The sequence below is a fragment of the Triturus cristatus genome, chromosome 4_2, assembly GCF_964204655.1.
Source record: "Triturus cristatus chromosome 4_2, aTriCri1.1, whole genome shotgun sequence".
Taxonomy (NCBI): Eukaryota; Metazoa; Chordata; class Amphibia; order Caudata; family Salamandridae; genus Triturus; species Triturus cristatus.
The window spans coordinates 340,086,656-340,113,091 of NC_140586.1; the positions used below are offsets into that span (position 1 = coordinate 340,086,656).

General features: G+C 49.8%; 1 protein-coding gene across 2 annotated transcripts in view; it reads right to left on the reverse strand.

Annotated features, from left to right (window-relative positions):
* DHX9 (DExH-box helicase 9) overlaps positions 1 to 26,436 on the reverse strand; it is a 219,692-nt gene that overhangs the window by 82,733 nt on the left and 110,523 nt on the right. For both annotated transcript variants that reach the window (XM_085601733.1, XM_085601735.1), the window contains 2 exons: positions 11,884 to 12,097; positions 11,196 to 11,290 (listed from right to left, as the gene is read on the reverse strand). In XM_085601733.1, the coding sequence (XP_085457859.1) occupies positions 11,196 to 11,290; positions 11,884 to 12,097 (309 nt within the window). The remainder of the gene's footprint in view (positions 1 to 11,195; positions 11,291 to 11,883; positions 12,098 to 26,436) is intronic.

Here is a 26,436-nt window from a genome sequence, read left to right on the forward strand (position 1 = left end):
CAAATAACCAAAACTGTTTTATTTACCTGTTTGCAGGATATGTCCCAGTGCTGAATCTAGGTATCCAGCACGGAGTTAGAAAAGTAACATAAAAAGTAACTTACCTGCAATTTACTGAAAAAGCCTATTCATTTCAATGTACTGTTTTTGCTAAGTGTTGCATACTACTGCTCCCCTGTAAATCAAACAAAGTACAATTCCTATTGCATTTTTCAACTGTTCTATATCCAGTAACTTATTACTGAAAATAATTCAATGTTTACCTCAACCAGGCTGGCTTGGTTCTAAAAATAAACAGTACATTTTTATACACAAACAATTGGCCTAGAGTTCAGATCTTGTGTGTGAATTCATTTGTTGACTTGACTGAGTGTGTACATCAAATGCTTAACACTTTCCTCTGATACTGCCTTACTGCTTGACCAAGCTACCATTATTAGAGAGTAAGGCTCTATCTAACTTTAACCTCTGCCTACTTTTGGGGACTCTTGGACTCTATACAAACACTGTACCTCACTTTGGTGCAGTATATATAGAGCCAGTTTCTTACAACCTGCTACTCCACTAAACTGCCCCATAATCTAGTATTTAGGTGGTTCCCCCGGTCCGAAAACCAGATCTGCAACGATCTAAGAAGCAAGAAGACGACCATGCAGAGAAGACTAAAGACGATGACTGCCTTGGCCCCAGCCCTACCAGCCTGTCTTCAGCATCTGCGAGCCTGGAACCAGTTTTGCAGCCAGAGACCTCTGAAAACTCGGGGAGGACTGCTGCCTTCGAAAAAGACTCATCTCCCATGGACAGCGAGCCTGTCCAGAAGAAAATAACTCCAATGGCTCCGAATCCAGCTGGACCAGCGATCCATGCCCACTTTGCACCAGATACCCATGACCAACTCCAAGTAACTCACCTGTGCAGTAAAATCTCCCCAGCGATCCTGACCTTGTGTCCAGTGTTAACTGACCTCTGCTATACTCCACGGCAGCGCCTGCAGAGTGATTCCAGGAGCTTCCCCCCCAGACTGCGACCATATGAAGACTCAGACGTCGAAAGGCACCCCTGCACCAAAGGCCTCCAGGCCTCGGTGAGCTGAACAGTCAGTGCCCCTACATCCCTACTCACCTGAGCTGTCGTTGGTCTCCCTCCTGCATCCTCCGGTGCAACGCCTGAAGCCTGTTTGCCAACAGAAGAATCTCTATGGAAAAGCATTGGGTGACCAAAACTTATTTTGTACCCTGCATCCTGCCGCCACTTTGCTGCTGGTGGTATACGTTTGTTGCTGCTTTGCGGCCCTCCCCCCTATGTGCTGGTGCGAACCCCTAAAGCTTGGCCCCTGCAACAGCTTTACCTACCTGTAGGTAGCTGGCTCTGTATATACACCAAAATGAGGTTTAGTGTGTACAGTGCCCAGTGGAACCCCAAAGGTAGGCAGAGGTAAAAGTAGATAGCACCTTACTCTCCATTTGTGGTAGTGTGTCGGAGCAGTAAGGCTTTATCAGAGGATAGTGTTAAGCATTTGCTGTACACACTCAATCAGCAAATGATGTCTCACACAGAGAGGTGTGGCTCACTGGTTAGAGGCGGCAGATCCGCAAGCAGAGAATCGGCCAGGGACCAGGGTTCAATTCCCGACGCGGCAGGGTTGTGGACCAGGGTCAAAACGGACTCGATAATTCTCGCCTCGGTACCTACTCTAACCAGGAACACACTCGGCAACTCTGGGCATTAGCTTGCCTCATCTCCACAACGGCCCCCCACATTCGCCGGGGATGCCTGGTTTCACCTTGGAGATACCCAGGAGGGACCATCTCACAGGGATAGCCAGGACGGGTTCCCCAGCGGTCTACAGCGCCACGACGCCTCAGGGCAGCAGTGCGCTTTACAAGACACATACATTTACATTTACAAAGATTGAACTCAGACCAATTTTGTTTGTATAAAAAATATTTAGTTATATTTATTTCTTAGAACCAAGCAAACCTGGCACAGGTAAGTGGTTTATACTTTGCAGTGACAATAAAGTTGAATTGCAGTTGCATATCTACTTTGTTTTGGTTACAGTAAAATCACTGGTAATGCAATACTTTGAAATACTGTACATATACTTTATGACTTTTCAGTAGTAGTGAATGTATCGAATATGCTACTTCCCAGTATGCATCTGTTCTTGGCATGTAGGGCTGCTGACATTCATATCTGTGCATAGATCGCCGCCTAGTGTTGGGTCCGGATGATTGCATATTGTTGTCCTGGAAGAGTCTTCGAAGTATCACGAGATAGGTGGCTCCTCCCCTGGACTACAGTGCGCATGGGCATTCTCTACATCCTCAGATTGTTTTTCGCCATTGTGGCAGTGATGGAGTAGATACAGTAAGTGATGACCATGCTATACAGTAATTCTGAGTGCTGCAGCCGCTACAGGCGACGGGGAGGAGGGTGGGCGATATGAATGTCAGCAGCCCTACATGCCAAGAACAGATGCATACTGGTAAGTAGCATATTCGGTTCGAGGCATGTGGGCTGCTGAATTCATTTATGTGCATAGATTATATAGCAGTCCCTCCATTAGCGGCGGCTGCCAGAGTCAGCTGCAGCAGTCTCAAACAGGGTCTTGAGAACAGCCTGTCCTACAGCTGCCTGCTGTTTTGAATGTACATCTACACAGTAGTGTTTAGTAAATGTATGTATGTATAGTGGACCATGTGGCTGCTCTACATATTTCCTCTAAAGGAATGTTCCCTAGGAAAGCCATGGACGCCCCTAACTTTCGTGTTGAGTGGGCTCTTGGGGGAATCGTTAATGTGCGTTTAGCTTTTTCATAGCAAATTTGAATACATTTGACAATCCATCTGGCTATCCCTGCTTTGGAAATGGCGTTGCCCTTGTGTTGTGGAGAAAAGGCAACGAACAGTTGTTTTGTTTTCCTAAAATCCTTTGTTCGGTCTATATAGTACATGAGGGCCCTCTTTACATCTAGTGTATGGAACATTCCCTCTGCGACATTTTCTGGATTTGGAAAGAAAACCGGCAGTTCAATAGTCTGATTCATGTGGAACTGCGATACCACTTTAGGCATGAATGTGGGGTTGGTACGTAGTACAACCCTGTTTGCGTGACCCTGTATGAATGGCTCTTGAATGGTTAGTGCCTGGAGTTCACTAACTCTTCTCAACTAAGTGATTGCCACTAAGAAAGCTACTTTCCAGGTGAGGAATTGAATCTCACATGAATGTAGAGGTTCAAAAGGTGGACCCATCAATCTGGTGAGGACCACATTCAGGTTCCACACCGGTGCCGGTGGGTGTGTTGGAGGAATCACTCTGAGTCCCTCTAAAAAGGCTTTGATGGCAGGCACTCTGAATAAAGAGAGGTGCTGCCTGTTCTGAAGATAGGCTGCTATTGCAGTTAGATGTATACGGATGGAGCTGTATGCCAGATTGCATCGGTATAAGTGTAACAGGTAACAGATGATGTTCTGAATGGATGCATCCAGCGGATTGTCATTGTTTTTACAGTAAATGACAAATCGTTTCCATTTAGCCGCATAGCAAGCTCTATCATCAAGGAGGCCAGGAGACCCACGACCATTCATACATTCTGGAGGCAGGTTGAGGTAGCCAAACTCTTAAGACTTCAGGAGCCAGATCGCCAGGTTCAGCTGTTGCGGATCTGGGTGCTGAATTTCGCCATGGTTCTGTGTTAAAAGTTTGGGTGTTAACCGCAGTCGCTGAGGCGGTACCACGGAAAGTTCTAGTAACGTGGTGTACCATGGCTGGCGTGCCCACATTGGAGCAACCAGGATGAGTGTCATTGAGTGTTGCCTTAGTTTGCGTGCCACTAGCGGTATTAATAGCGCTGGGGGAAAAGCGTACGCAAATCTGCCTGACCAGTTCATCCATATCGCATTTCCCTGCGACTGTGGGTGCGGGAACCTGGCGGCAAAGCTATGGCATTTTGCGTTTTCCCTTGTGGCGAATAGGTCTATCTCTGGATGACCCCACCGCTGGAAGTACGGTTGGAGTACTGAAGGATGTAGCTCCCACTCGTGCATTTGGTGGCTGTGTCTGCGGAGCAGATCCGCCATTTGGTTGTCCTTGCCCGGGAGGTGTCCTGCCATGAGGAACATGTTCCTTTGAATGGCCCACCTCCACATGCTCGGAGCCAGATGAGACAACTGTGGAGAGTGTGTTCCTCCCTGCTTCTGTATGTAGTACATGGCAGTCATGTTGTCCGTCCGGATCAACACGACTTTGTTGCACAAGTGTACTTTGAATGCCTTCATTGCTAGGAAGATTGCCATCAGTTCCAGAAGGTTGATGTGCATCTTCTGTTGCTGTGTCGTCCATAGTCCCTGCACTGTGTAATTGAGTACATGAGCTCCCCATCCCTGGAGAGACGCGTCCGCCATCAGTATTATCTGTGGAACAGGCTCTTGGAACGGTCGGCCCTTGCAAAGGTTTCATGGATTCCACCAATGCAGAGAGTTGTATGCCCGACCGCTCACCAACACTAGGTCTTTCAACTGTCCTTGAGTCGGATTCCATTGACGTGCCAAGCACTCCTGAAGCGGGCGCATATGTAGTCTCGCGTGCTGGACTATGAAGATGCAGGAGGCCATCATGCCTATCAACTGCATGAACACTCGCGCTGGAAGGGAGTGTTGAGGTCTGAACTTTTTTTTTTTTTTTTTTTAATCAGCAGTTGCATGCTGTGAGAAAGTGGCTCTGTATATACTGTTCCCTAATAGGTACAGGGTGTACAGAGTCCACAGTCCCCCAGAGGCTGATAGAGGTCAAAGTTAGGTATGACCTTACTCTCAAAAGTGGTAGCTTGGTCGAGCAGTAAGGCAGTACCAGAGGACAGTGTAAAGCATTTATTGTACACACTCAGTCAGCAAATGATTTCACACACTCAATAACTGAACTCTAGGCCAATGGTTTATATATATAAAATATATGCTTGTTTTATTTTTAGAACCACAAAGGGGGTAAAAGGAATATGCTACTTACCAGTATGCATCTGTTCTTGGCATGTAGAGCTGCAGAGTTGTACACTTAGCATAGATCGCCATCTGGTGTTGGGCCCGGATGTTTGCAGTTTGTTTTTCTTCTTAAGCAGTCTTTGGAAGTCACGAGTTTGGTGACTCCTCCTTCGGTCCGTACTGCGCATGGGCTTCGGCTCCATCCTCAGATTGTTTTTCGCCAACAGGGAAATGATGGAGCTTGGTAATCACAGTGAGAAACCCATGTGTGTAGTATCTAAATAAGATGTACTGGAACGGATACAGGCAGCCGGGGAGGCGGGTGGGCGTGTACAACTCTGCATGCCAAGAACAGATGCATACTGGTAAGTAGCATATTCCGTTCGAGGCATATGAGCTGCAGATTGTACACTTAGCATAGATTATATAGCAGTACCCAACCCTAGCGGCGACCACCGGTATCCGTTGCAGTGGTTTGAAATAGTGTCTTTAGTACAGCCTGGCCCACTCTAGCTTGCTGCTTGGAATGCACATCTACACAGTAATGTTTTGTGAAGGTGTGCGGTGTAGACCATGTGGCTGCTTTGCAGATGTCATCTAAGGGTATATTCCCTAGAAAGGCCATAGAAGCCCCTAACTTTCTTGTAGAATGGGCTTTAGGCGGAACAGATAATTTTCTTTTAGCCTTTTGGTAGCAAATCTGTATGCATTTTACAATCCACCTAGCTATCCCTGATTTAGAAATGGGGTTGCCTTTATGTGGTGGAGAGAAGGAGACGAACAATTGTTTAGTCTTCCTGAAGGGTTGCGTTCTTTGTATGTAGTATAGCAAGGCCCTTTTTACATCGAGTGTGTAAGGCTCTTTCTGCAACAGATTGAGGTTGCGAGAAGAAGACAGGTAATTCCACCGATTGATTGAGATGGAAGGGGGAAATGACCTTGGGCAGGAACTTCGGATTTGTGCGAAGTATGACCTTGCTGTGATGTATTTGTATGAAGGGTTCCTGTATAGTGAACGCTTGTATTTCACCAACCCTTCTAAGGGAAGTGATAGCTACGAGAAAAGCTGTTTTCCAGGTGAGAAACTGTAGCTCGCATTTATGCATTGGTTCGAAGGGCGGACCCATTAGTCGTGTAAGAACTAAATTTAGATTCCATACAGGGGAAGGTGGTGCCCTGGGAGGAATTACTCGTTTAAGGCCTTCCATGAAGGCTTTAATAGCGGGCACTCTGAAGAGTGATAAATGCTGTCTGTTTTGTAGATAAGCAGCGATCGCTGCTAGGTGTAGGCGTATGGATGAATATGCCAGGTTACACCTGTGAAGATGGAGCAGATAGCATATGATGTGCTGTATGGATGCATCTAAAGGGTTGATTGTATTGTTACGGCAGTAAATAACAAATCTTTTCCACTTTGCGGCATAACATGCTCTAGTGGTAGGACGTCTGGCTTCCATGATGATGTTCATGCAATCAGGGGGAAGGTTAAGGTATCCGAATTCTAGGATTTCAGGAGCCACATCGCCAGGTTGAGCTGAGCTGGGTCCGGGTGCCTGATTTCTCCATGGTTCTGGGTTAGGAGGCATGGGGATAGGTGCAGTTTTTGATGTGGTACCACTGATAGTTGTAGTAGCGTGGTGTACCACGGCTGCCTGGCCCACGTCGGAGCTACCAGAATGAGTGTGAGGGAGTGCTGTTGTAGCTTCCTGACCACTAATGGAATTAGTGGGAGAGGTGGAAAGGCGTATGCAAATCTGCCTGACCAGTTCATCCATATCGCATTGCCCTTGGACAATGGGTGTGGGTATCTGGCGGCGAAGCTTGGGCATTTTTTGTTTTCGTGGGTGGCGAAGAGGTCTATCTGAGGATGCCCCCACTGTTGGAAGAATGGCTGAAGAACTTGCGGATGCAGTTCCCATTCGTGTAGTTGTTGCGTTTGTCTGCTGAGCAGATCTGCCATGGTGTTTTGTACGCCTGGAACGTGTTGTGCCAGGAGAAAGATGTTTTGGGGAATTGCCCATCTCCATATGCTCTGGGCTAAGCGGGAGAGCTGGGGAGAGTGTCCCCCCCCCTGTTTTTGGATATAATACATTGCAGTCATGTTGTCTGTGCGAATGAGGACTGCTTTGCCCGAAATCTGTTTTTGGAAAGATTTTAGGGCTAGAAAGATCGCCAAGAGCTCCAGATGGTTGATGTGGAGCAATTTTTGCTGTGGCGTCCATAGACCTTGCATTGTGAGGTGTAGGAGGTGCGCTCCCCAGCCGGAGAGCGATGCGTCCGCTGTTAGAATCACCGGAGGAACCGGGTCCAAGAACGGCCGCCCTTTGGAAAGGTTTGTGGTGTTCCACCACTGCAGAGTGTGATGTGTGCGGCCGTCCACCAACACCAGATCCGTCAGCTGACCCTGGGCCTGGTTCCACTGTTGTGCTAGGCACTCTTGAAGTGGACGCATGTGTAGTCTTGCATGGGGCACTATGAAGATGCAAGACGCCATCATTCCTATGAGCTTCATGAACACTCTTGCTGGAAGAGAGTGTTGGGGAAGGAATGTTTTGCGTAAGGCTTGAATGCTTGTGATTCTGGCTGAGTTTGGATAGGCAATACCTTTGGAGGTGTCTATAGTGGCCCCGAGATATTGCTTTGTGTGAGATGGTATGAGGTGGGACTTTTGGTAGTTCACCGTGAAGCCTAGCTGGTGGAGCAGTTGGATGGTGCTGTTTGTATGCTGCACGCATTGGTGGTAAGACGCGGCTTTTATCAGCCAGTCGTCTAAGTAAGGGAAGACGTGAATGTGTTGACGTCTGAGGTGTGCTGCTACTACCGCTAGGCATTTGGTAAACACCCGTGGTGCGGTGGTGACCCCGAAGGGGAGAACTGTGAATTGGTAATGTTGCCCGTCCACCACGAACCTGAGGTTTTTCCTGTGAGAGGGGTGTATTGGAATGTGAAAGTATGCGTCTTTCAGATCCAAGGTTGTGAGAAAGTCTCCCTGACAGAGGAGCGGGAGGACTTGTTGTAGGGTGACCATATGGAAATGGTCTGAATGTATGTAGGCATTTAGAGGCCGGAGGTCCAGAATGGGCCTGAGGGTCCCGTCTTTCTTTGGTATTAGGAAATATAGGGAGTAAACCCCTAGATTTTGCTGTTTGATGGGGACCTGCTCTATAGCGTGTTTTTGGAGGAGGGCGAGTACCTCCTGTTTGAGCAGTGTGGAATGTTCTTGAGACATTGGGCGGTGCCTTGGTGGGATATTGGGTGGGGTAGATGTTAGCTCGAGACAGTACCCTGACCGAATGATTTGGGTCACCCATTTGTCCGATGTTATGGACTCCCATGCGTGGATAAAGTTTTGTAGTCTGCCCCCGACCGGAGTGGAATGGTCTGGGGGGAGCGGAGGGAAGTCATTGTGTGGGCGGGGTGGCAGAACGGGTGTTGTTAGTTTTGCCCCTGCCCTTATTGTTGTTGCCTCTGTAACCACCCCTTTGGTTGCCCTTTGAAAAGGTATTTTGAGGAGGGGATTTGTAGGAGGTAGAGGTGCTATCGGTGGAGAAGCCTGTGCCACGAAAGGAGGAGCGTCGAAAGGAACGTTTAGAGGCTTGTGTTTGAAGTGCCCCCATAGACTTTGCTGTGTCTGTGTCCTTTTTCATCTTTTCCAACGCTTCGTCTACCTTGGGCCCAAAGAGAGTTTGTTGGTCAAAGGGGTGATTGAGTATGGACGCCTGGACTTCAGGCTTAAACCCTGAGATCCTGAGCCAGGCATGGCGACGAAGCAGGACACTGGTATTTATGGCTCTAGAAGCAGTGTCGGCTGCATCGAGGGCACACTTAATGGAGGTGTTTGTAATGAGTTTACCCTCCTGTATTAGCTCATGAGCCCTACGCTGGTGTTTCTCGGGGAGGTGCTGCATAAGAGCCTCAAGTTCGTCGTAGTGTGCTCTGTCATAGCGCGCAAGTAGCGCTTGTGTGTTTGCAATGCGCCACATGTTTGCAGCTTGAGAGGCGGTGCGCTTGCCAGACGCGTCTAGGAGTTTGGATTCCTTGTCTGGCGGTGGGGCTTCTCCTGAGGACTGGGAGTTAGCCCGCTTTCTAGCTGTAGAGACAACTAGGGAATCTAAGGGAGCAGGGCCCTTAATGTATGCAGGGTCTGTGGGTGCCGCCTTATACTTTTTCTCTATTCTAGGGTTTAGTACCCTGGCCCTGACAGGGTCTTTGAACACCTCTGCGGCATGCTTGGTGACACCCTTAAGCATGGGTAAGATAGAAGTGGATTTGTCCTGTATGTCGAATGTATCCAGTAAGAAGTCGTCTTCCACTGGTTCAGTGTGCATGTCCACCCCATGGTAGTGTGCAGCTCTTTGCACTAAATGATGGAACCCTAAGGAGTCCTCTGGAGGAGACGGCCTGGATGGGTATAGGTCGTCCTGAGGAATATCGGGTACATCAGGGTTATTGTAATCCTCCCATGGGTCTGGGGTCCCTGGTGGAGTGGGATCCATTGGGGCGTCCGCCGGATAATTGTCCGGGTCCCCGTCATCCGGATCTGGGGACGGGGTCGGAGAGTAGTGAGGTAAAGGTGGCGGAGACCTGGGAGGGGGAGGGGGTGGAGGAGGTAGAGGAGGCGGTAGTGGGGAGGGCACTCTGAGGGGAGAAGTAGCAGAGTCCTTCCGTTTGGGTGGTGGAGGAGGAGCCGGAGTATCAAGGCGTCTTTTCTTGATAATTAAAGTCAATAGCCCAGTCTTTGAATCTTTGGACAGAGTCTTTTGTAAAGGGTCTGGTGTAAACAGAGCCAATGGCGCCGAATCGTCCGTCGGCATCGGTGATTTCGGAACCGAGGACTTCGATGGTTTGTGTGCGCCATGCTTTTTTGGGGCCTCCGGTTTTTTCGGCGAAGGAGTTTTCGGCGCCGGAGCGTCGGTGCCGACAGATTTGAGTTTGTGTTTGGTCGGCACCGAGAGTCCAGGCTTCGGCACCGGTGGCTTCGGAGTCGAGCTGGATATTGCTTTCTTCGGTGCCGGATGCTGTTTTTCGGCACCGGGCGTCGGCTGGCTCGATCCCGAGCTGCCGTGAGACTTTGGAGGCTTCGACACCGGGCCCGAAGGTGGGGTGATCGAAGCTTTGGTCTTGGTTTTGCCCAGGCCGGCAGGCGAGGGAGTAACCTGAGTCTCTTTGGTTTTGGGCGCGGGGGTGGGAGGGGGCACAGTACTCACGGCCCGCTGCGCCGGTGTGATGTCCTCCACGTCGGAGTCGTCAGCCTCGGAAGCGCTGACGACGTCTTCTTCCTGCTCGGTGTGTGTTTGCCCCGAAGCTTCGGCGCCATCTCCGAAGATGTCCGGTGGAGCTGCAGACGATGAGTGCGCCATTGTGCGTCGAGCTTTTCGATCCCGGATGGTTTTCTTCGATCGAAAAGACTTACAGGAGGGGCAGTCTCTGGCCTCGTGTTCTGGAGAGAGGCAAAGATTACACACCTGATGGAGGTCGGTGTGGGGAAATTTAGACCCACATTTTGGGCACTTTTTGAACGGAGTCCTTTCCATCGTCCGGGACCGGAGTCGAGGAGGGCCCGAAGGCCGGTGCCGATGTACGGGATGGAGAAAAGTGCCGCTTCGAGAGATGAAGATGAAGAAACTCGAAGAAACGAGGATTTTCCGTCGAGGCTGGAACCGTAGAAGTTCGAAGCCGGAGCACGAAGTATCACATCCGAGCCCGATGGCGGAAAAAAACAATCTGAGGATGGAGCCGAAGCCCATGCGCAGTACGGACCGAAGGAGGAGTCACCAAACTCGTGACTTCCAAAGACTGTCCAAGAAGAAAAACAAACTGCAAACATACGGGCCCAACACCAGATGGCGATCTATGCTAAGTGTACAATCTGCAGCTCATATGCCTCGAACATAAAGCTTCAGAGAAGAATCCACGCCTCAGACTTACCACAAATCAAAGGACTACAAAAAGAAGAATACAAAAAAAAAAATGCCTCTGATCTCATGGCATTGTTTAACTACCCGCTTCCATGTAACACACAATAAGGCAGGTCCCCCTCTAGTGACACATTGCATGTTACACAGATGGCAAAATCGGGAATCAATGCTTTCAGGGAACGCTACAATCTAATGTAACAGATAAGCTTTACACATCCCTAGTCTATTTTGTATTCCAAGCAGTACCCAAAACATTTGAAAATGCATTCAGGAAGGCAAAGCTGTCAATGGCAGACCTTTATGATCCCCTCAGGGACAGGCTCAAACACTCTGCGCTGTTCTTCTCGAGGGATCTGAGAATGCAGTGGCAATATCCGATAACGATTATATGCTACAAGAAAAGAAAAAAGCAAAGTGATTAAACTGTACAGCAGTTCACCACATGTAATCATCTAAAACAAGTATGCCAATCAATCTCCAGTGCCACTAAGATGGAGTCATAAGAGTCAAAGGCATCGAGAATTAGGACTCTTATTTCCAAAACACCTATCTTGGCAGCAGACGTATCCCATTCTACGAAACCTGTATTAGTGGCGGCCAGGGTCTCAAGCCGGTCATACTTATAATGCACCCACCTAATAACTACAATACTAGCCAATTCTAACCGCTGAAGCATCCACTGGGAAAATAAACCTCGGAAATAGCCTACATCAGATGTCAGGGCTTATTTTACTTTAGAGTACGCCATGAATGACAAACACAAAAACACAGATTTTAGCCACATGCATCTCAAGGCAAATGCAGCTGATGGCAACTAGAATTTTAAGGATATTCAAAGTAAAAAATGTAAGGTTGAGAACGGGGCAAGCCAAGAGAAATGGTCCCCTGGAGGAATGGAAGGCTAGGAACAAGATACCCTAAATAGTCCACCACATAACAAGTGGCATCTAAAAATGTTTAAATAAATAGGATTCATGGACATACAAAAGTGAGGATTCATTTCCAGGTGCCTCTGCATGGTGTAAATGAGGTTCCATCCTGGCAAGAAGACAAGGACCGCTCCAGGAACATTCAGAGTTTCTATGTATTTCAGCAGGGCCTCTATAAGCTCAAACGGGGTCTCCTTTTCGCTTAGCTGTGCCATTGAACGCTTGGTCTCGGGGCCATAGTCTCCTTCACAAATGAGATTACAGTTTGTCTGTGGAGAAATAAGTAAAACTTTAGATTCAATTCAATCATCCTCATCACATCTGGGGAAGAGATCAAAATAGGTCTTGTTCACACACGTCTACTTACTGTAAAGGTAATTAGGTTAAAAAAAATCATAGCCCGAGACCCAGCATGAAAAACTGCAAACCTGTTCCTCCATTCATCGCTTGTTTCAGCAAAATGAAAACATTTTAACAGTTTTTTTTAATTTTTGGGGAAAAGACTACCATGCTCACAGACTGCCTGATTCAATATAGACCATTTGTGTTCTAACTTCTAGCACTGGTTCTTCAGCTTTTTGATGCTGTATGGTTGTGCTGCCTTGATTTGGAATAGATTGTCAATGCCCTTATGTCTCTATCACCATTTTCCAAAATGCATTTACATGTTTACGCACTCGAGGGTGTGTACAGAGACTATACAAACCAGAGTAAGAGCACAAAATAGAAAGAAATATAGGACACATTTGTGAGAAATGTGTTTACCTTAGTCAAATAACCCTGGGTCCCTAACCTTAGCCCCCATGTGCGAAAGTGAGTTTCTGTTGCAGTACCCCTCTCACTTTAGGCCTGGCTTTTGATACAACTGTGACTGAAGTGTACTGAGACCCTGATGTCCAGGTTCCCAGTACCTGTGTTCTTTCCCCAAAACTGAACCACAATTGGCAATTTCAGATGCCCCCTGCAAGTCCCTAGTAAATGGTACACCTGGGTACCTAGGGCATTGGGACTGAAGAGGGTCCCTTCACGAGGGCCATGGTAACTGCTAATGCAGCCTGCATGCCTTGGTGCAGACAAAAACAAAGTCGTCATAGCTCACTGCTTGTGTGCCATGACAAGGCAGTATTGTCTAAGGTATAGGTAGGTCACTCCTCTAGCAGGTCTTACAAATCCTAAGGCAGGGTGCACTACATCTCGGGCTCGAGCTGCAGATCTACACACTTTTGCATAGATCGCCATCTGGTGTTGGGCCCGGATGTTTGCAGTTTGTTTTTCCTTTTGGAAAGTTTTTGGAAGTCACGAGATTGGTGACTCCTCCCTTGGTTCGTATTGCGCATGGGCTTCGGCTCCATCCTCAGATTGTTTTTCGCCAACAGGGAAAGATGGAGCGTAGTAATAACAGTGAAGAAACCCATGTGTGTTGTATCTAAATAAGATAGACTGGAACAGATAAAGGTAGCCGGGTGGGCGTGTGTAGATCTGCAGCTCTACATGCCAAGAACAGATGCATACTGGTAAGTAGCATATTCCGTTCGAGGCATATGAGCTGCAGATTACACACTTTTGCATAGACTATATAGCAGTTCCCAACCCTAGTGGCGACCACCGGTATCTGTTGCAGTGGTTTGAAATAGTGTTTTTAGTACAGCCTGGCCCACACTAGCTTGTTGCTTGGTTTGCACATCTACACAGTAATGTTTAGTGAAAGTGTGCGGTGTTGACCATGTAGCTGCCTTGCAGATATAATCTAATGGGATGTTCCCTAGAAAATCCATAGAAGCCCCCATCTTTCTTGTAGAGTGGGCTTTAGGGGGGACAGATAGCAAAACGCACGCTTTGTGGTAGCAAATCTGAATGCATTTTACAATCCACCTAGCTATCCCTGATTTAGAGATGGGGTTGCCTTTATGTGGTGGGTGAAAGACGAACAGTTGGTTTGTCTTTCTGAAAGGTTGTGTTCTCTGGATATAGTAAAGTAAGGCCCTTTTAACATCCAGTGTGTGTAGAGCCCTTTCTGCAACAGTTTGAGGTTGCGAGAAAAAAAACGGTAATACTACCGATTGGTTTAGATGAAAGGGTGTAATGACTTTGGGTAGGAATTTTGGGTTGGTACGGAGGACAACCTTGTTCGGGTGCATTTGGAGACAAGGTTCTTGTATAGTAAGTGCTTGTATCTCACTGACCCTTCTAAGGGAAGTGATGACTACAAGGAAAGCTGTTTTCCATGTGAGAAATTGCAGTTCGCATTTATACAAAGGTTCGAAAGGCGGTCCCATTAGCCTTGTGAGAAATATATTTAGTTCCACACAGGTGAGGGTGGTACTCTGGGGGAACGAAAAGTTTCTTACCTGTCGGTGTAGTTTTGCAGCTTGAAGATCTTTCTGGATTCACTATGCTGTGCATTATTCCGCGATCTTGTGGTTGGGTCCGGATTCGTAGTCTTTTCTTTGTTTTTTTTTTTTTTTTTGTAGCCCAGGTGGGCGTCGACGTCCACCATTTGGTGCACCTCCCGTGACGTCGTCGTGCTTCCTGCGGAAGTCCCACCTTTGGGGCGCCATCTTCGGGTTCTTTTTTCCCTTCTTTTTTTTTATTTTTTTTTTTAACCCTAGGCGATTGATTAATCCTTTTGTCCATATTTCTGTACGTTTCCACTTCTTTGATCCTATCCATTTCACCCCCTCTTCCTCCAGCCTCATCTTCCTGGCGGAGGTGGGTGGGTTCGCTAGTGAATCCAGAAAGATCTTCAAGCTGCAAAACTACACCGACAGGTAAGAAACTTTTCGTTTTGCAGCGTGAATCTTTCTGGATTCACTATGCTGTGCATAGATTTTGTAGCGGTTTTCCTACTTTTGTGGTGGCTGGGTGGAAGATGATCGCTGGTCGTTGAAAATGTGTTGTAGCACCTTCTGTCCGACCTGTGCTTCCTTATTCATTTGAATGTCCACGCAGTAGTGCTTTGTGAACGTGTGCACAGATGCCCAAGTTGCTGCGAGACAAATGTCTTGGATGGGCGTGTTTGCCAGGAAGGCAACTGTGGCCCCCTTCTTCCTTGTGGAGTGAGCTTGGGGCCCCTCCGTTAGCTCCTGTCCAGCCTGTTTGTGACAGAATTGAATAGTGAGGGCAATCCACCTAGCGATGGTGCCCTTGGTGACTGGTCTACCCATGAAGCTAGTAGCAAAGGACACAAACAGCTGCTTCGACTTCCTGAGTTCCTTGGTTCTTTCAATGTAGTGCATCACCGCTCTTCTGGCATCGAGGGTGTGCAGGGCCTTTTCTGCGTTTGTAGTCGGGTTTTGGAAGAAACTCGGTATCTGGATACTCTGATTCATGTGGAACGCCGACACTACCTTGGGCATGAAGTGTGGGTCCGTCCTCAGGACTACCCTGTCTTTGTGAATTTGAATGTAGGGCTCCTGCAGCGTTAGTGCTTGAAGCTCACTCACCCTGCGTAGTGAGGTTATGGCCACTAGAAAGGCAGTTTTCATCGTCAACATTTGTAGAGTGGCCTTGTGAATGGGTTCAAACGGCGCCTTCATGAGCTCCGTCAGAACCACGTTTAAATTCCATGCCGGCGGCGGCAACCTTTTCGGGGGTGCCATTCTTTTGGCTCCCTCCATGAATCTCTTCACCACCTGCGAGGTGAAGAAGCTTCCACCCTTCTCACCTCTGGTGTAGGCAACGATCGCTGCTAGGTGTACCCTTAGGGAGCTCGAGCAGAGGTTACTCTTTAGAAGGTGTGTGAGGTACCTCAGCACAGTTGAGTCTCTTGTCATTCTGTTTTGCAGGCCCTTTTTCCTGCACCACACCGTGAATCTCTTCCACTTTGCGCTGTAGCACTTTCTTGTAGTAGGTTTCCTTGCCTCCCGTAGCACTCGCATAGTGCTCTGAGGTAACCTTAGGTGTGCGAACTCTAGGTCTTCAGGAGCCATGCTGCTAGGTTGAGTGTCTCTGGCTCTGGGTGCAGGACCTCCCCGTTTTGCATTGAGAGCAGGTCTTTTCTCCTCTCGAACCTGTACGGTTTGCCTTGCGCCATTTCTTGAATCTGTGAGAACCATGTCTGCCTCGCCCACTGTGGAGCCACCAGGATCAGAGTCATGTTGCTGGTTCTGCACTTGTCGAGCACTCTGTGCAACAGGGGTATCGGTGGAAAGGCGTAGGCAAATGTCCTCCACCAGCTTATCCATAGGGCATTTCCCTTGGATTGCTGATCTGGTTGCCTGGACGCGAAGCTTCGGCATTTTGCATTGTGGCGTGTTGCAAATAGGTCTATTGTGGGAGTCCCCCATCTCTGGAAGATTTTCTCCGTTTCCTGGCCATTGAGCTCCCACTCGTGTGATGCTGAGGTCTGTCTGCTTAGCCAGTCTGCCTCCACATTGTCCTTCCCTGGTAGGTGAATTGCCAGTAGATCTATTTTGAGAGGTATGGCCCATCTCCAAATCTCCTGAGCTAGGGATGAGAGGGGAAACGACTGTGTCCCCCCTTGTTTGTTGATGTAGAACATCGCCGTGGTGTTGTCTGTCTGTACCAACACCCTCTGGCCGAACAGGTGTCTCTGGAATGCCTTCAGGGCTAACAGTATCGTTTTCAACTCGAGGTAGTTGATGTGGCGGACCGCGTCTGCTGGGGCCCATAGACCCCTCACTCTGAGGTTGTCCATGTGCGCTCCCCATCCCTTCTGCGATGCGTCCGTGGTAATGGTCATTGTTGGGCTTGGTGGTGTCAGGCTTCTCCCCGTTGTTATGTTGTCTCTGTTCCACCAAGTTATCTCCTCCTGCACTGCGTGCGTAACAACCACTAGATCCTCCCAACTTCCGTTTGCTTGTGACCATTGCTGTTGCAGCCATTCCTGGAATGGTCTCATGTGCAGGCGTACATTCGGCACCAGCTGGATACAGGACGCCATCATCCCCATCATCTTGCTCACCGCCCTCACTGTCAGAGCTCGCCCCTTCTGGTAGAGCTGCGTCTCCTTCAGTAGAGCATCTGTCCTCCTGTCGCTGGGCACTACTGTACTGTTGAGGGAGTTGATCTTTGCCCCCAGGAAAATCTTTACCTGTTCCGGTTCCAGCGATGATTTTCCCCAGTGGATGGAAAATCCCAGATTTGTGAGGGTGTCTGTTACGCGTTTTGCGTGCCTCTCGCACTTCTCGCGTGAGTTTGCCTTGACCAGCCAGTCGTCCAAGTAGGGGTATACGTGTATTCCCTGCTTTCGTAGGTGTGCCGCTACCGCCGACAGGCATTTCGTAAAGACCCTTGGCGCAGATTTTAATCCGAAGGCCAGGGTTGTGAACTGGTAGTGTTCCTGTTCGATGTTGAATCTTAGAAGGCCCTTGTGCCTTCTGTTTATTGGGATGTGAAGGTAGGCATCCTTGAGGTCCACGGTGACCATGAAGTCCCCTTCTCTTATCTGTGGCAGTACCTCCTGCAGTGAAGTCATTTTGAACCTTTGCGTTCTGATGAACTTGTTTAGGTAACGGAGGTCCAGTATGGGTCTGAGGTCTCCGTCTACCTTCGGCACCACGAAGTAGTTTGAGTAGACCCCTTTGTTGCGTTCCCTGAACGGCACCGTCTCTATGGCTCCCTTTTGTAGGAGTTTCCGCGTTTCTTCTCTGAGTATTGCCAGTTCTTGGGCCGATCTCTGCCTTCCCTTCGGCTTCCTGTTTGGAGGTCTTTTCTCCAAGTCTACGCAGTATCCGTACTGCACGATGTTCCGTATCCACTTGTCTGTGGTTATACGCCGCCACTCCTGAAGGTAGAACCTCAGCCTTCCGCCTACTGGTGACGTATGCTCGTAGGCTCTTGAATCTTCTCTTCCCCCTGATGACACTTTTTTGCGCCTCACCCTTGGGGACCTTACGAGGGTAGGCGTCTTCTTGCGTGCTGAGTCACTTCGAGGAGGGCTGATCGCCCCCTCTCCTCCTTTGGCCACGTCCGTTCCCTCTCCCGCGAAAGGACTGGCCCCGAGGTTGATATTGCCAGTCTTGCTTCTGCTGACTTTGTCCGTGACCTTCGCCCTGCTGACCTTGCTGGAACGCCTGGTGCGACGTCCCCTGTTGGCTTCCACCCCTACCGTAGGGTCTCCGAGGGATTTCCTCGTCTCATTCCCCTCAGCTGTAGGGCCCCCATGGACCTCGCTGTCTCGTTTTCCTTCTTGAGCTGGGTGAGCTTTTCGTCCACCGTTGCTCCGAACAGTGTCTCTCCGTTGAAGGGGGTGCCAAGGATGTTGTTCTGCACTTCCGGTTTGAATCCCGAGATTCTTAGCCATGCATGCCTCCTCTCTGTGACCCCTATGGCCATGAGTCTTGCTGAAGTCTCTGCCCCATCCAACGCCGTCTTTATACAGGAGTTGGCGATGTTCTTGCCTTCATCCACCAGGTGAGAGGCTCTCTGGCGGTATTCTTCGGGGAGGTGCTTTACTAGCTCCCCCATCTCATCCCAGTGTTGGTATTGGTGTCTATTGAGGAGTGCATTCGAATTCGCCATGCGCCAGTGCATTGCGGCGTTCCACTCGACCTTTCTGCCTGTGAGGTCGATCCTCCTGCTCTCCTTATCCGGAGGTGGCCCCGAAGTTGCTGGAACGTTGGCCCTTCTCCTGGCCGTGGAGGCTATGATGGAGTCTGCGGTGACGCTACCCTTGATGTAAGGTGGGTCCAGGGAGGAGTGCTTATATTTCTTCTCTGTCCTGGGCGTGATCGACCGGCAGGTGGCAGGCTCCTTGAAGGCTTCTCTCCCCTGGTTCATCACGCTTTGTAGCATGGGGAGGAACTGACTCCTAGTCTGGATGGGGAGCAGTGTTTCGACGAGAAAATCGGCTTTCGGCCTCTCCTCGTCGAGTTTGACGCCGAAGGCCATTGCTGCGCTCTTCACCACCATATTGTATACCCCGATGTCGTCGGGTGGCGAAGGCCTCGAGGGGTACGTGTCCACGGCCTCCTCCGGGTTTTCGGTGTCGAGATCGTGCCATTCGACGTCGTTGCTGGTAGATGCCGCCGATTCGTAGAACGACTGTTGGTCTTCTTCCTCGGCTTCTTCCTCATAATAGGGCTCCTCTTCTTCCTCGAGATCCCTTGTCCGCCCTTCGGCGTCGAACTCGCCTTCGACCTCGACGACGTCCGCCGATGAAACCGTTGGAATCTTGAATTCCTTCATCCTGGCGTCGAACTCCTTCTTCCTTTGAAGGATGTTCTCCATTTCGGCCTCGAGCCGCCTCTTCTTTTTCTCCATTTCGGAGATGCTTTCGGCGTCGACCGCGGGTCTCTTCGATGAAACTTGCGTCGACGTCGAACGTTCTTTCTGCGTCGATCGGCCAGTTTCATGGGACGATTTCGACGACCCTTGCCTTTCGGCGTCTTTCTGCCCCAGGGAGTCCTTTTGTAAGGATCCGCTGGGCCTTTTGTCCGAAGTTCCCCCTTTGGACGTCGAAGTTTTCGGCGCCGGGGCTCCCTTCGTGGACCTTGACTCAGTTTTTCTAGAGTCACCCTCGTGTTTTCGAGGTGTCTTTTGATTTGCGCTCGACGATTCTCTTACCTAGTCTTCTTTTTTCTTGTCGGTCTCTACGACCGTGAAGTTTTCGGCTGTCTCGGCGACGTTGTCCTAGTCGTCCGTATCGAGGCCCAGCTCGTAGAGTGTCGGGGGTTTCCCTTTGCCATCCATGTTGGCGTTGGCTCTTCTCTGCCTCTCTCTCACTCTGAGTGTCTTCGGCGCGAAGGCTGAGCAGGCGTTGCAGTCGATACTCCGGTGATCCACCGGTAGGCAGAGGTTGCAGACCGGATGCTGGTCTTTCTGCGCGAACTTGTGGTGGCAGTTTGGGCAGAACTTGAATGGCGTCTTGTCCATTGCGCTCAGGGTCTCTGAGCGTGCATTCTCCAAGGCTGTCGAAGAAAAAAGGTTCGCTGGTCCTCTTTCTTCGCGCTCCTGATGAAATCTGTTCTATTCCTGATGTCTTCTCTTGATTCTATCGATGAAACTCGCTTTTCTTCCTTCTTCCTCCGAGTGAATTTCTGGAGCTTCCCGATGACGATCCAGACCCAACGGCGGAAAAAAGAATCTGAAGATGGCGCCCCAAAGGTGGGACTTCCGCAGGAAGCACGACGACGTCACGGGAGGTGCACCAAATGGTGGACGTCGACGCCCACCTGGGCTACAAAAAAAAAAAAAAAAAAAAAACAAAGAAAAGACTACGAATCCGGACCCAACCACAAGATCGCGGAATAATGCACAGCATAGTGAATCCAGAAAGATTCACGCTGCAAAATTATTCGTTTTAGGCCTTCCATGAAGGCTTTAATGGCAGGCACTCTGAAAAGTGATAGGTGCTGTCTGTTTTGTAGGTAAGCGGCAATTGCTGCGAGGTGTAGCCGAATGGATGTATATACTAGGTTACATCTTTGTAGATGGAGTAAGTAGCAGATGATGTGCTGTATGGATGCGTCTAGAGGGTTGATTGTGTTATGGCAATAAACAACAAATCTTTTCCACTTGGCAGCATAGCAGGCTCTAGTGGTAGGGCGTCTAGCTTCTCTGATGACGTTCATACAGTCGGGGGAAGGTTAAGGTATCCGAATTCTAGGATCTCAGGAGCCAGATCGCAAGGTTGAGCTGAGCTGGGCTGGGTCCGGGTGTTTGATCTCTCCATGGTTCTGGGTTAGGAGGCATGGTGAGAGGTGTAACTTTTGGTGAGGCACTACCGAGAGTTCCAGCAGCGTGGTGTACCATGGTTGTCTGGCCCATGTTGGAGCTACTAGAATCAGTGTGAGGGAGTGCTGTTGTAGCTTTCGCACCACTAATGGAATTAGTGGGAGAGGTGGAAAGGCGTACGCAAATTTGCCTGACCAGTTCATCCAGATCGCATTGCCTTCGGACAATGGGTGTGGGTATCTGGCGGCGAAGCTTGGGCATTTTTTGTTTTCGTGGGTGGCGAATAGGTCTATCTGTGGATGCCCCCACATCTGAAAGAACGGGTGAAGAACCTGCGGGTGAAGTTCCCACTCGTGGATCTGCTGCGTCTGTCTGCTGAGCAGATCTGCCATGGTGTTTGACACCTGGGACATGTTGGGCTAGGAGAAAGATTTTGTGTGGAATTGCCCATCTCCATATGCTCTGAGCTAGTTGAGAGAGCTGTGGAGAGTGTGTGCCGCCTTGTTTTTGAATGTAGTACATGGCCGTCATGTTGTCTGTTCGAATAAGGACTGCCTTGCCTAAAAATTTGTGTCTGAAAGGATTTTAGGGCTAGAAAGATTGCCAGTAACTCCAGATGGTTGATATGGAGTAACTTTTGTTGCGGCGTCCATGTGTCCTGCACTGTGAGTTGTAGTAGATGAGCTCCCCAGCCGGAGAGCGATGCGTCCGTTAGGATTATTTGTGGAACCGGGTCAAGGAACGGTCGACCTCTGGAAAGATTTGTGGTGTTCCACCACTGCAGAGAGCGATGGGTGCGACCGTCTACCAACACCAGATCTGTCAGTTGCTCCTGGGCCTGGTTCCATTAGCGCGCTAAGCACTCTTGGAGTGGAGGCATCTGGAGTCTTGCATGGGGCACTATGAAAATGCAAGAGGCCATCATCCCTATCAGTTGCATAAACACTCTTGCTGGGAGAGAGTGTTGAGGTATGAATCTTTGACGCAAAGCCTGAATGCTTGCAATCCTGGCAGGATTGGGTTAGGCTATAGCTTTTGAGGCGTCTATGGTGGCACCGAGGTATTGCTTTGTGTGGGATGGTATTAGCTGGGACTTTGTGGTTCACTGTGAAGCCTAGCTGGTGAAGTAGTTGGATGGTAGTGGCGGTGTGATGTACACATTGGTTGTAGGATGTGGCTTTTATGAGCCAGTCGTCTAAATATGGGAATACGTGAATGTGCGTCTTCTGAGGTGTGCCGCCACTACCGCTAGGCACTTGGTGAATACCCTTGGTGCTGTTGTGACCCTGAATGGGAGCACTTTGAACTGGTAGTGTTGCCCGTCCACCACGAATCGGAGGTACTTTCTATGGGCATGGTGTACCGGAATATGAAAGTATGCGTCTTTCAAGTCCAGTGTGGTGAGAAAGTAGTTTTGGGAGAGGAGCGGAAGTACCTGCTGAAGTGTAACCATGTGAAAATGGTCCGAATGCATGTATGTGTTTAGAGGCCGGAGATCCAAGATAGGTCGTAGAGTCTCGTCTCTTTTTGGTATCAGAAAATATAGGGAGTAGACCCCTAAATTTTGCTGATAGAACAAGTCCCTGTCTATCGCCTGTTTTTGTAGGAGGGAGATTATTTCCTGTTTTAGTAACGTGGAATGTTCTTGTGACATTGGGCGTTGCCTGGGTGGAATGTTGCGGGGGGGGGGGGGGGGGGGGGGGGGGGGGTCTGTGGGGAAGATGTCAATTCTAGGCAGTACCCTGAACGAATAATTTGGGTCACCCATCTGTCTGATGTGATGGTTTCCCAGACGTGAAGGAAATTTTGTAACCTGCCCCCGACCGGAGTGGGATGGTCTGGGGGGAGCAGGGGGAAGTCATTGGGTAGGCGGTGTGCCAGAGCGGGCGGTATTTGTTTTGCCTCTGCCTTTGTTATTGCCTCTATAGCCGCCTCTTTGATAACCCCTTGTGAAGGTGGATTGAGCAGGGGATTTGTAGGACGTGGACGCGCTCTGAGGAGTAGGCTCTGGCCGTGCCCCGAAAGGAAGAGCGGCGAAAGGAGCGCCTAGGAGGGTGTGACTGCAGGGCTCCCATAGATTTCACGGTATCTGTGTCCTTCATCCTCGAGGGCCTCATCTACCTTTGGGCCGAATAGATGTTCTTGATCAAATGGATTATTTAATATGGAGGCTTGTACCTCGGGTTTAAAGCCTGAAACTCTCAGCCAAGCATGGCGACGGAGGAGGACGCTAGTGTTAATGGCCCTGGAGGCTGTGTCTGCTGCGTCTAAGGCACAGCGTATAGAGGTGTTAGTGATGGTCTTACCCTCTTGAATTAATTCATTGGCCCTATTTTTGTATTTTTCTGTGAGATGGTGCATGATGGTTTCTAGTTCATCATAATGCGCCCCATCGTATCTGGCCAATAGCGCTTGAGTGTTGGCGATACGCCATATATTGGCTGCCTATGACGCAGTGCGCTTTCCTGACGCGTCCAGTAGCTTTGACTCCTTGTCAGGTGGTGGTGCTTCGCCTGACGCCTGGGAGTTTGACCTCTTTTGTGCAGTGGAGACCACTAGGGAATCCAGTGGCACTGGCCCTTTGATATAGGCAGGATCTGTGGGGGCAGCTTTATACTTCTCTATGCGTGGGTTAATGACCCTAGCTCTGACTGGGTCTTTAAAAACCTCTGGCGCATGTTTTATTACCCCCTTGAGCATAGGTAGTATAGAAGTAGACCTATGTGCAGTATCAAAGGTGTCGAGGAGGAAATCTTCCTCTACTGGGTCAGTGTGTAGCTCTACCCCGTGATAATGTGTCGCCCTCTGAAGTAGGTGGTGAAAACCTAATGAGTCTTCTGGTGGAGATGGCCTGGATGGATAAAGGTCATCTTGTGGGACATCTGGAATGTCTGGATTATTATAATTGTCCCATGGGTCTGGGGATCCTGTAGGGGTGGGGTCTTGTGGCACATTCCCTGGATCGTAGTATGGGTCCCCCTGATCATCATGGTCTGGAGACGGGGTCGGAGAGCGATGAGGCAGGGGTGGAGAAGGCGGAGGTGGAGAGGGTGGAGGAGGTGGGGAAGGCACTCTGAAAGGGGAGGTAGCACAGTCTTTCCTCTTTGGAGGTGGAGGCAGCTTGTCCAAATGTCTTTTTAGTATAAAGTGCCAAATGTCCAGTTTTTGGATCCTTGGTAAGTGTCTTTTGCAAAGGATCCGGTGTAACCAGTTCCTGAGACAATGTTTGTTCGGTCGGCGCCGAAGGTTTCTGGGCCGATGGCTTTTAGGCTTGTCTGTGCCGTGCTTTTTTGGAACCTCCGATTTTTTGTTCGGCGCAGAGGTAGGCTTCGGCGCGGGAGTGTCGGTGCCGAGGGCCTTATGATGTTTGGTCGGCACCGAGAGGTGGGGTTTCGACACCGAGGCCTTTGGTGCGGAGCTCGGTGTCGAAGTAGAGGCCGGTTTCTTTTTCGGTGCCGAAGTGTGTTTATTGGCACCGCTGGCAGGCTGGCTCGAGCCTGAGCTGCCGGAAGGCTTATTAGGCTTCTTCACCGGGCCCGAAGGTGGGGTGTTTGAAGCAGTGTCCTTGGTCTTGCCTAGGCCCGGAGGCGAAGGCGTGACCGAAGCCTTTTTGGGTGTCGGCGCGGGTGTGGGAGGGGGTATAGTACTCACAACCCTCTGCGCCGGGGTGATGTCCTCCACATCAGAGTCGTCTGCTTCGGAAGCACTGACGAGGTCCTCTCCGGTGTGCTGCTGTCCCGGAGCTTCGACGTAGTCCCCGAAGATGTCGACTGGAACGGAGGTAGAGGAGTGCGCCATCTTTCGTCTGGCCCTTCGATCTCGAATAGTCTTTTTCGATCTGAAAGACTTGCAGGCGGGACAGTCTCGAGCCTCGTGTTCAGGGGAGAGGCAGAGGTTGCACACCTCATGAAGATGGGTGTGGGGGAATTTGGACCCACATCGAGGGCACTTCTTGAATGGAGTTCTTTCCATCAGACGGGACCGGAACTTGGATAGGCCTGAAGGCCGCCGTCGACTGGAATCGAAGGTGTGTCGAAAAGAAGGTGATTGTAGGAGATCAGGATCTGAACAATACCGCAATGAGCGAGGATTCCGCTTCAATCGTCGAACTGGAAATGTTCGGAACCCGAGCGCGAAGTATTACATCCGAGCCCGATGGCGGAAAAGAACAATCTGAGGATGGAGCCGAAGCCCATGCGCAATACGAACCAAGGGAGGAGTCACCGACCTCGATACTTCCAAAAACTTTCCAAGAGGAAAAACAAACTTTAGACATCCGGGCCCAACACCAGATGGCGATCTATGCAAAAGTGTGTAATCTGCAGCTCATATGCCTCGAGCAGCATATTTCTCAGTGCCCACCATCTTCAAGATGGTGGGACTTATCCAATCAGGGCTAGGGCTATGCCCCCTTCCACAGGAGGGTCGCATATTGGAGGGTGTAGACACCCCAGGTAAGGAACCCACTGGTCCCAGTCACTCCCCTGTAACTCCCCATAATCTAGTATTTCGGTGGCAGCCCCAGACCCTGAAATCAGAATCCAGACGACCTACGAAGCCTAGACACTTATGAGCTGCATCAGCAAGAGAGAAGGACCAGTGACAGACTATGCACCAGCCCTGCCGTTCTGTCTGCTGCCTTTCGCCTTTGCTACAAAAGCAGACTCGTCCTGCAGGCTCAGCAGGAGGACTATCAACAATAAGGAGCTTAGGGGGTAAATGGGCAGGTCGCCCCCCACTTAACAACTTGTTACAAAAGAGGACCTGCTCATGGATGTATCAAGTGAGAAACTTTCATCAGTAGTCCTTCCACATTCAAAACACCTTTGTTTCAAATAATCATAAGGAGGTCATCTTTAATGCCGTCCATAGATAGGGTCCGGTATCACTCAAATCTTTAAAAAAAAAGATAATTTCCCGATGCGCAAGGACACCCATGCACCCGAAGCCCCTGGACCTTATGGAGCTCAACCAACAGAGCCCCTACGACCCCAAGGATTATGTTACTTAAACAAGATCAGGATCGCTGGGGAACCCGTTCTGGGTCGGTGGGCCACTTGGAGATGGGCCATAGGCGTTTGGTGTAGAGTGGTCAGGACTTGAAGTTCCAGCTGGCACCGTGGTCCTTGGTGATGGATTCTTGGGGACTGACCCGCTGTCCTCTGGAGTTCCGGTCTATTCTAAAGTTCAGGCAGTTTTCCTTGGGTTTCTGGAAGTTGCTGGCTGCAGGGTCTTTGAAGCTTGAGACAGGCCGGTAGGGCTGGGGTCAAGTCGGTAGCCACCTTCAGGCTTCGCTGCACGGACCTTCTTCGGTCACAGGTAACTCATTTCAAGGTCTGAGGGAACCTAAATACTAGATTTAGGGGGGTATTTTAGGAGAGTAGCAGGTAGGGCTACTGGGCACTTTACCTGGGGTGACTACACCCTCACTTATGCTGCCCTCCTATGGTATGGGGCATAGACCTAGCCCTTATTGGAGGAGCCCCCCTCATCTTCAAGATGGAGGGAGCTGAAAAGTATGCTCAACTTTGCCTCCTCCACCTGAGGGGTGGCGAGAGCAAAGGTGGGCACAACTCCTAGTCAGTCTAAGTTTTCCTGCTGGTTTTCCAGCTCAAAGTGGAGGTGTAAACTGGGTGCTGTCATCTGCTGCCAGGAGCAGAGGTTTTCCACCGAGGGGTCCAGGAACAGGTCTGTGTGTGGCAGGCTTCCTAGAGCCAGCCAATGACCTCACCAGGGTCAGTAGGGTTTCATGGGGCGGTTTAATCAATCTCACACTGGCATCAGTGTGGATTTATTATAAGGAGTTGTTTGGTACCAAACATTCTTGGTTTCAGTGAAGCCATCATGGTGCTGGTGAACTCCAGTTGGAGTTTCCAGCCCATGTACTCCTTGTGGCTTTCCTGGCACTTAAAATATTTAAGAATTGACTTAAGTATTGTAGGGGCATATCTTCTCGTGCCAGTGTATATAG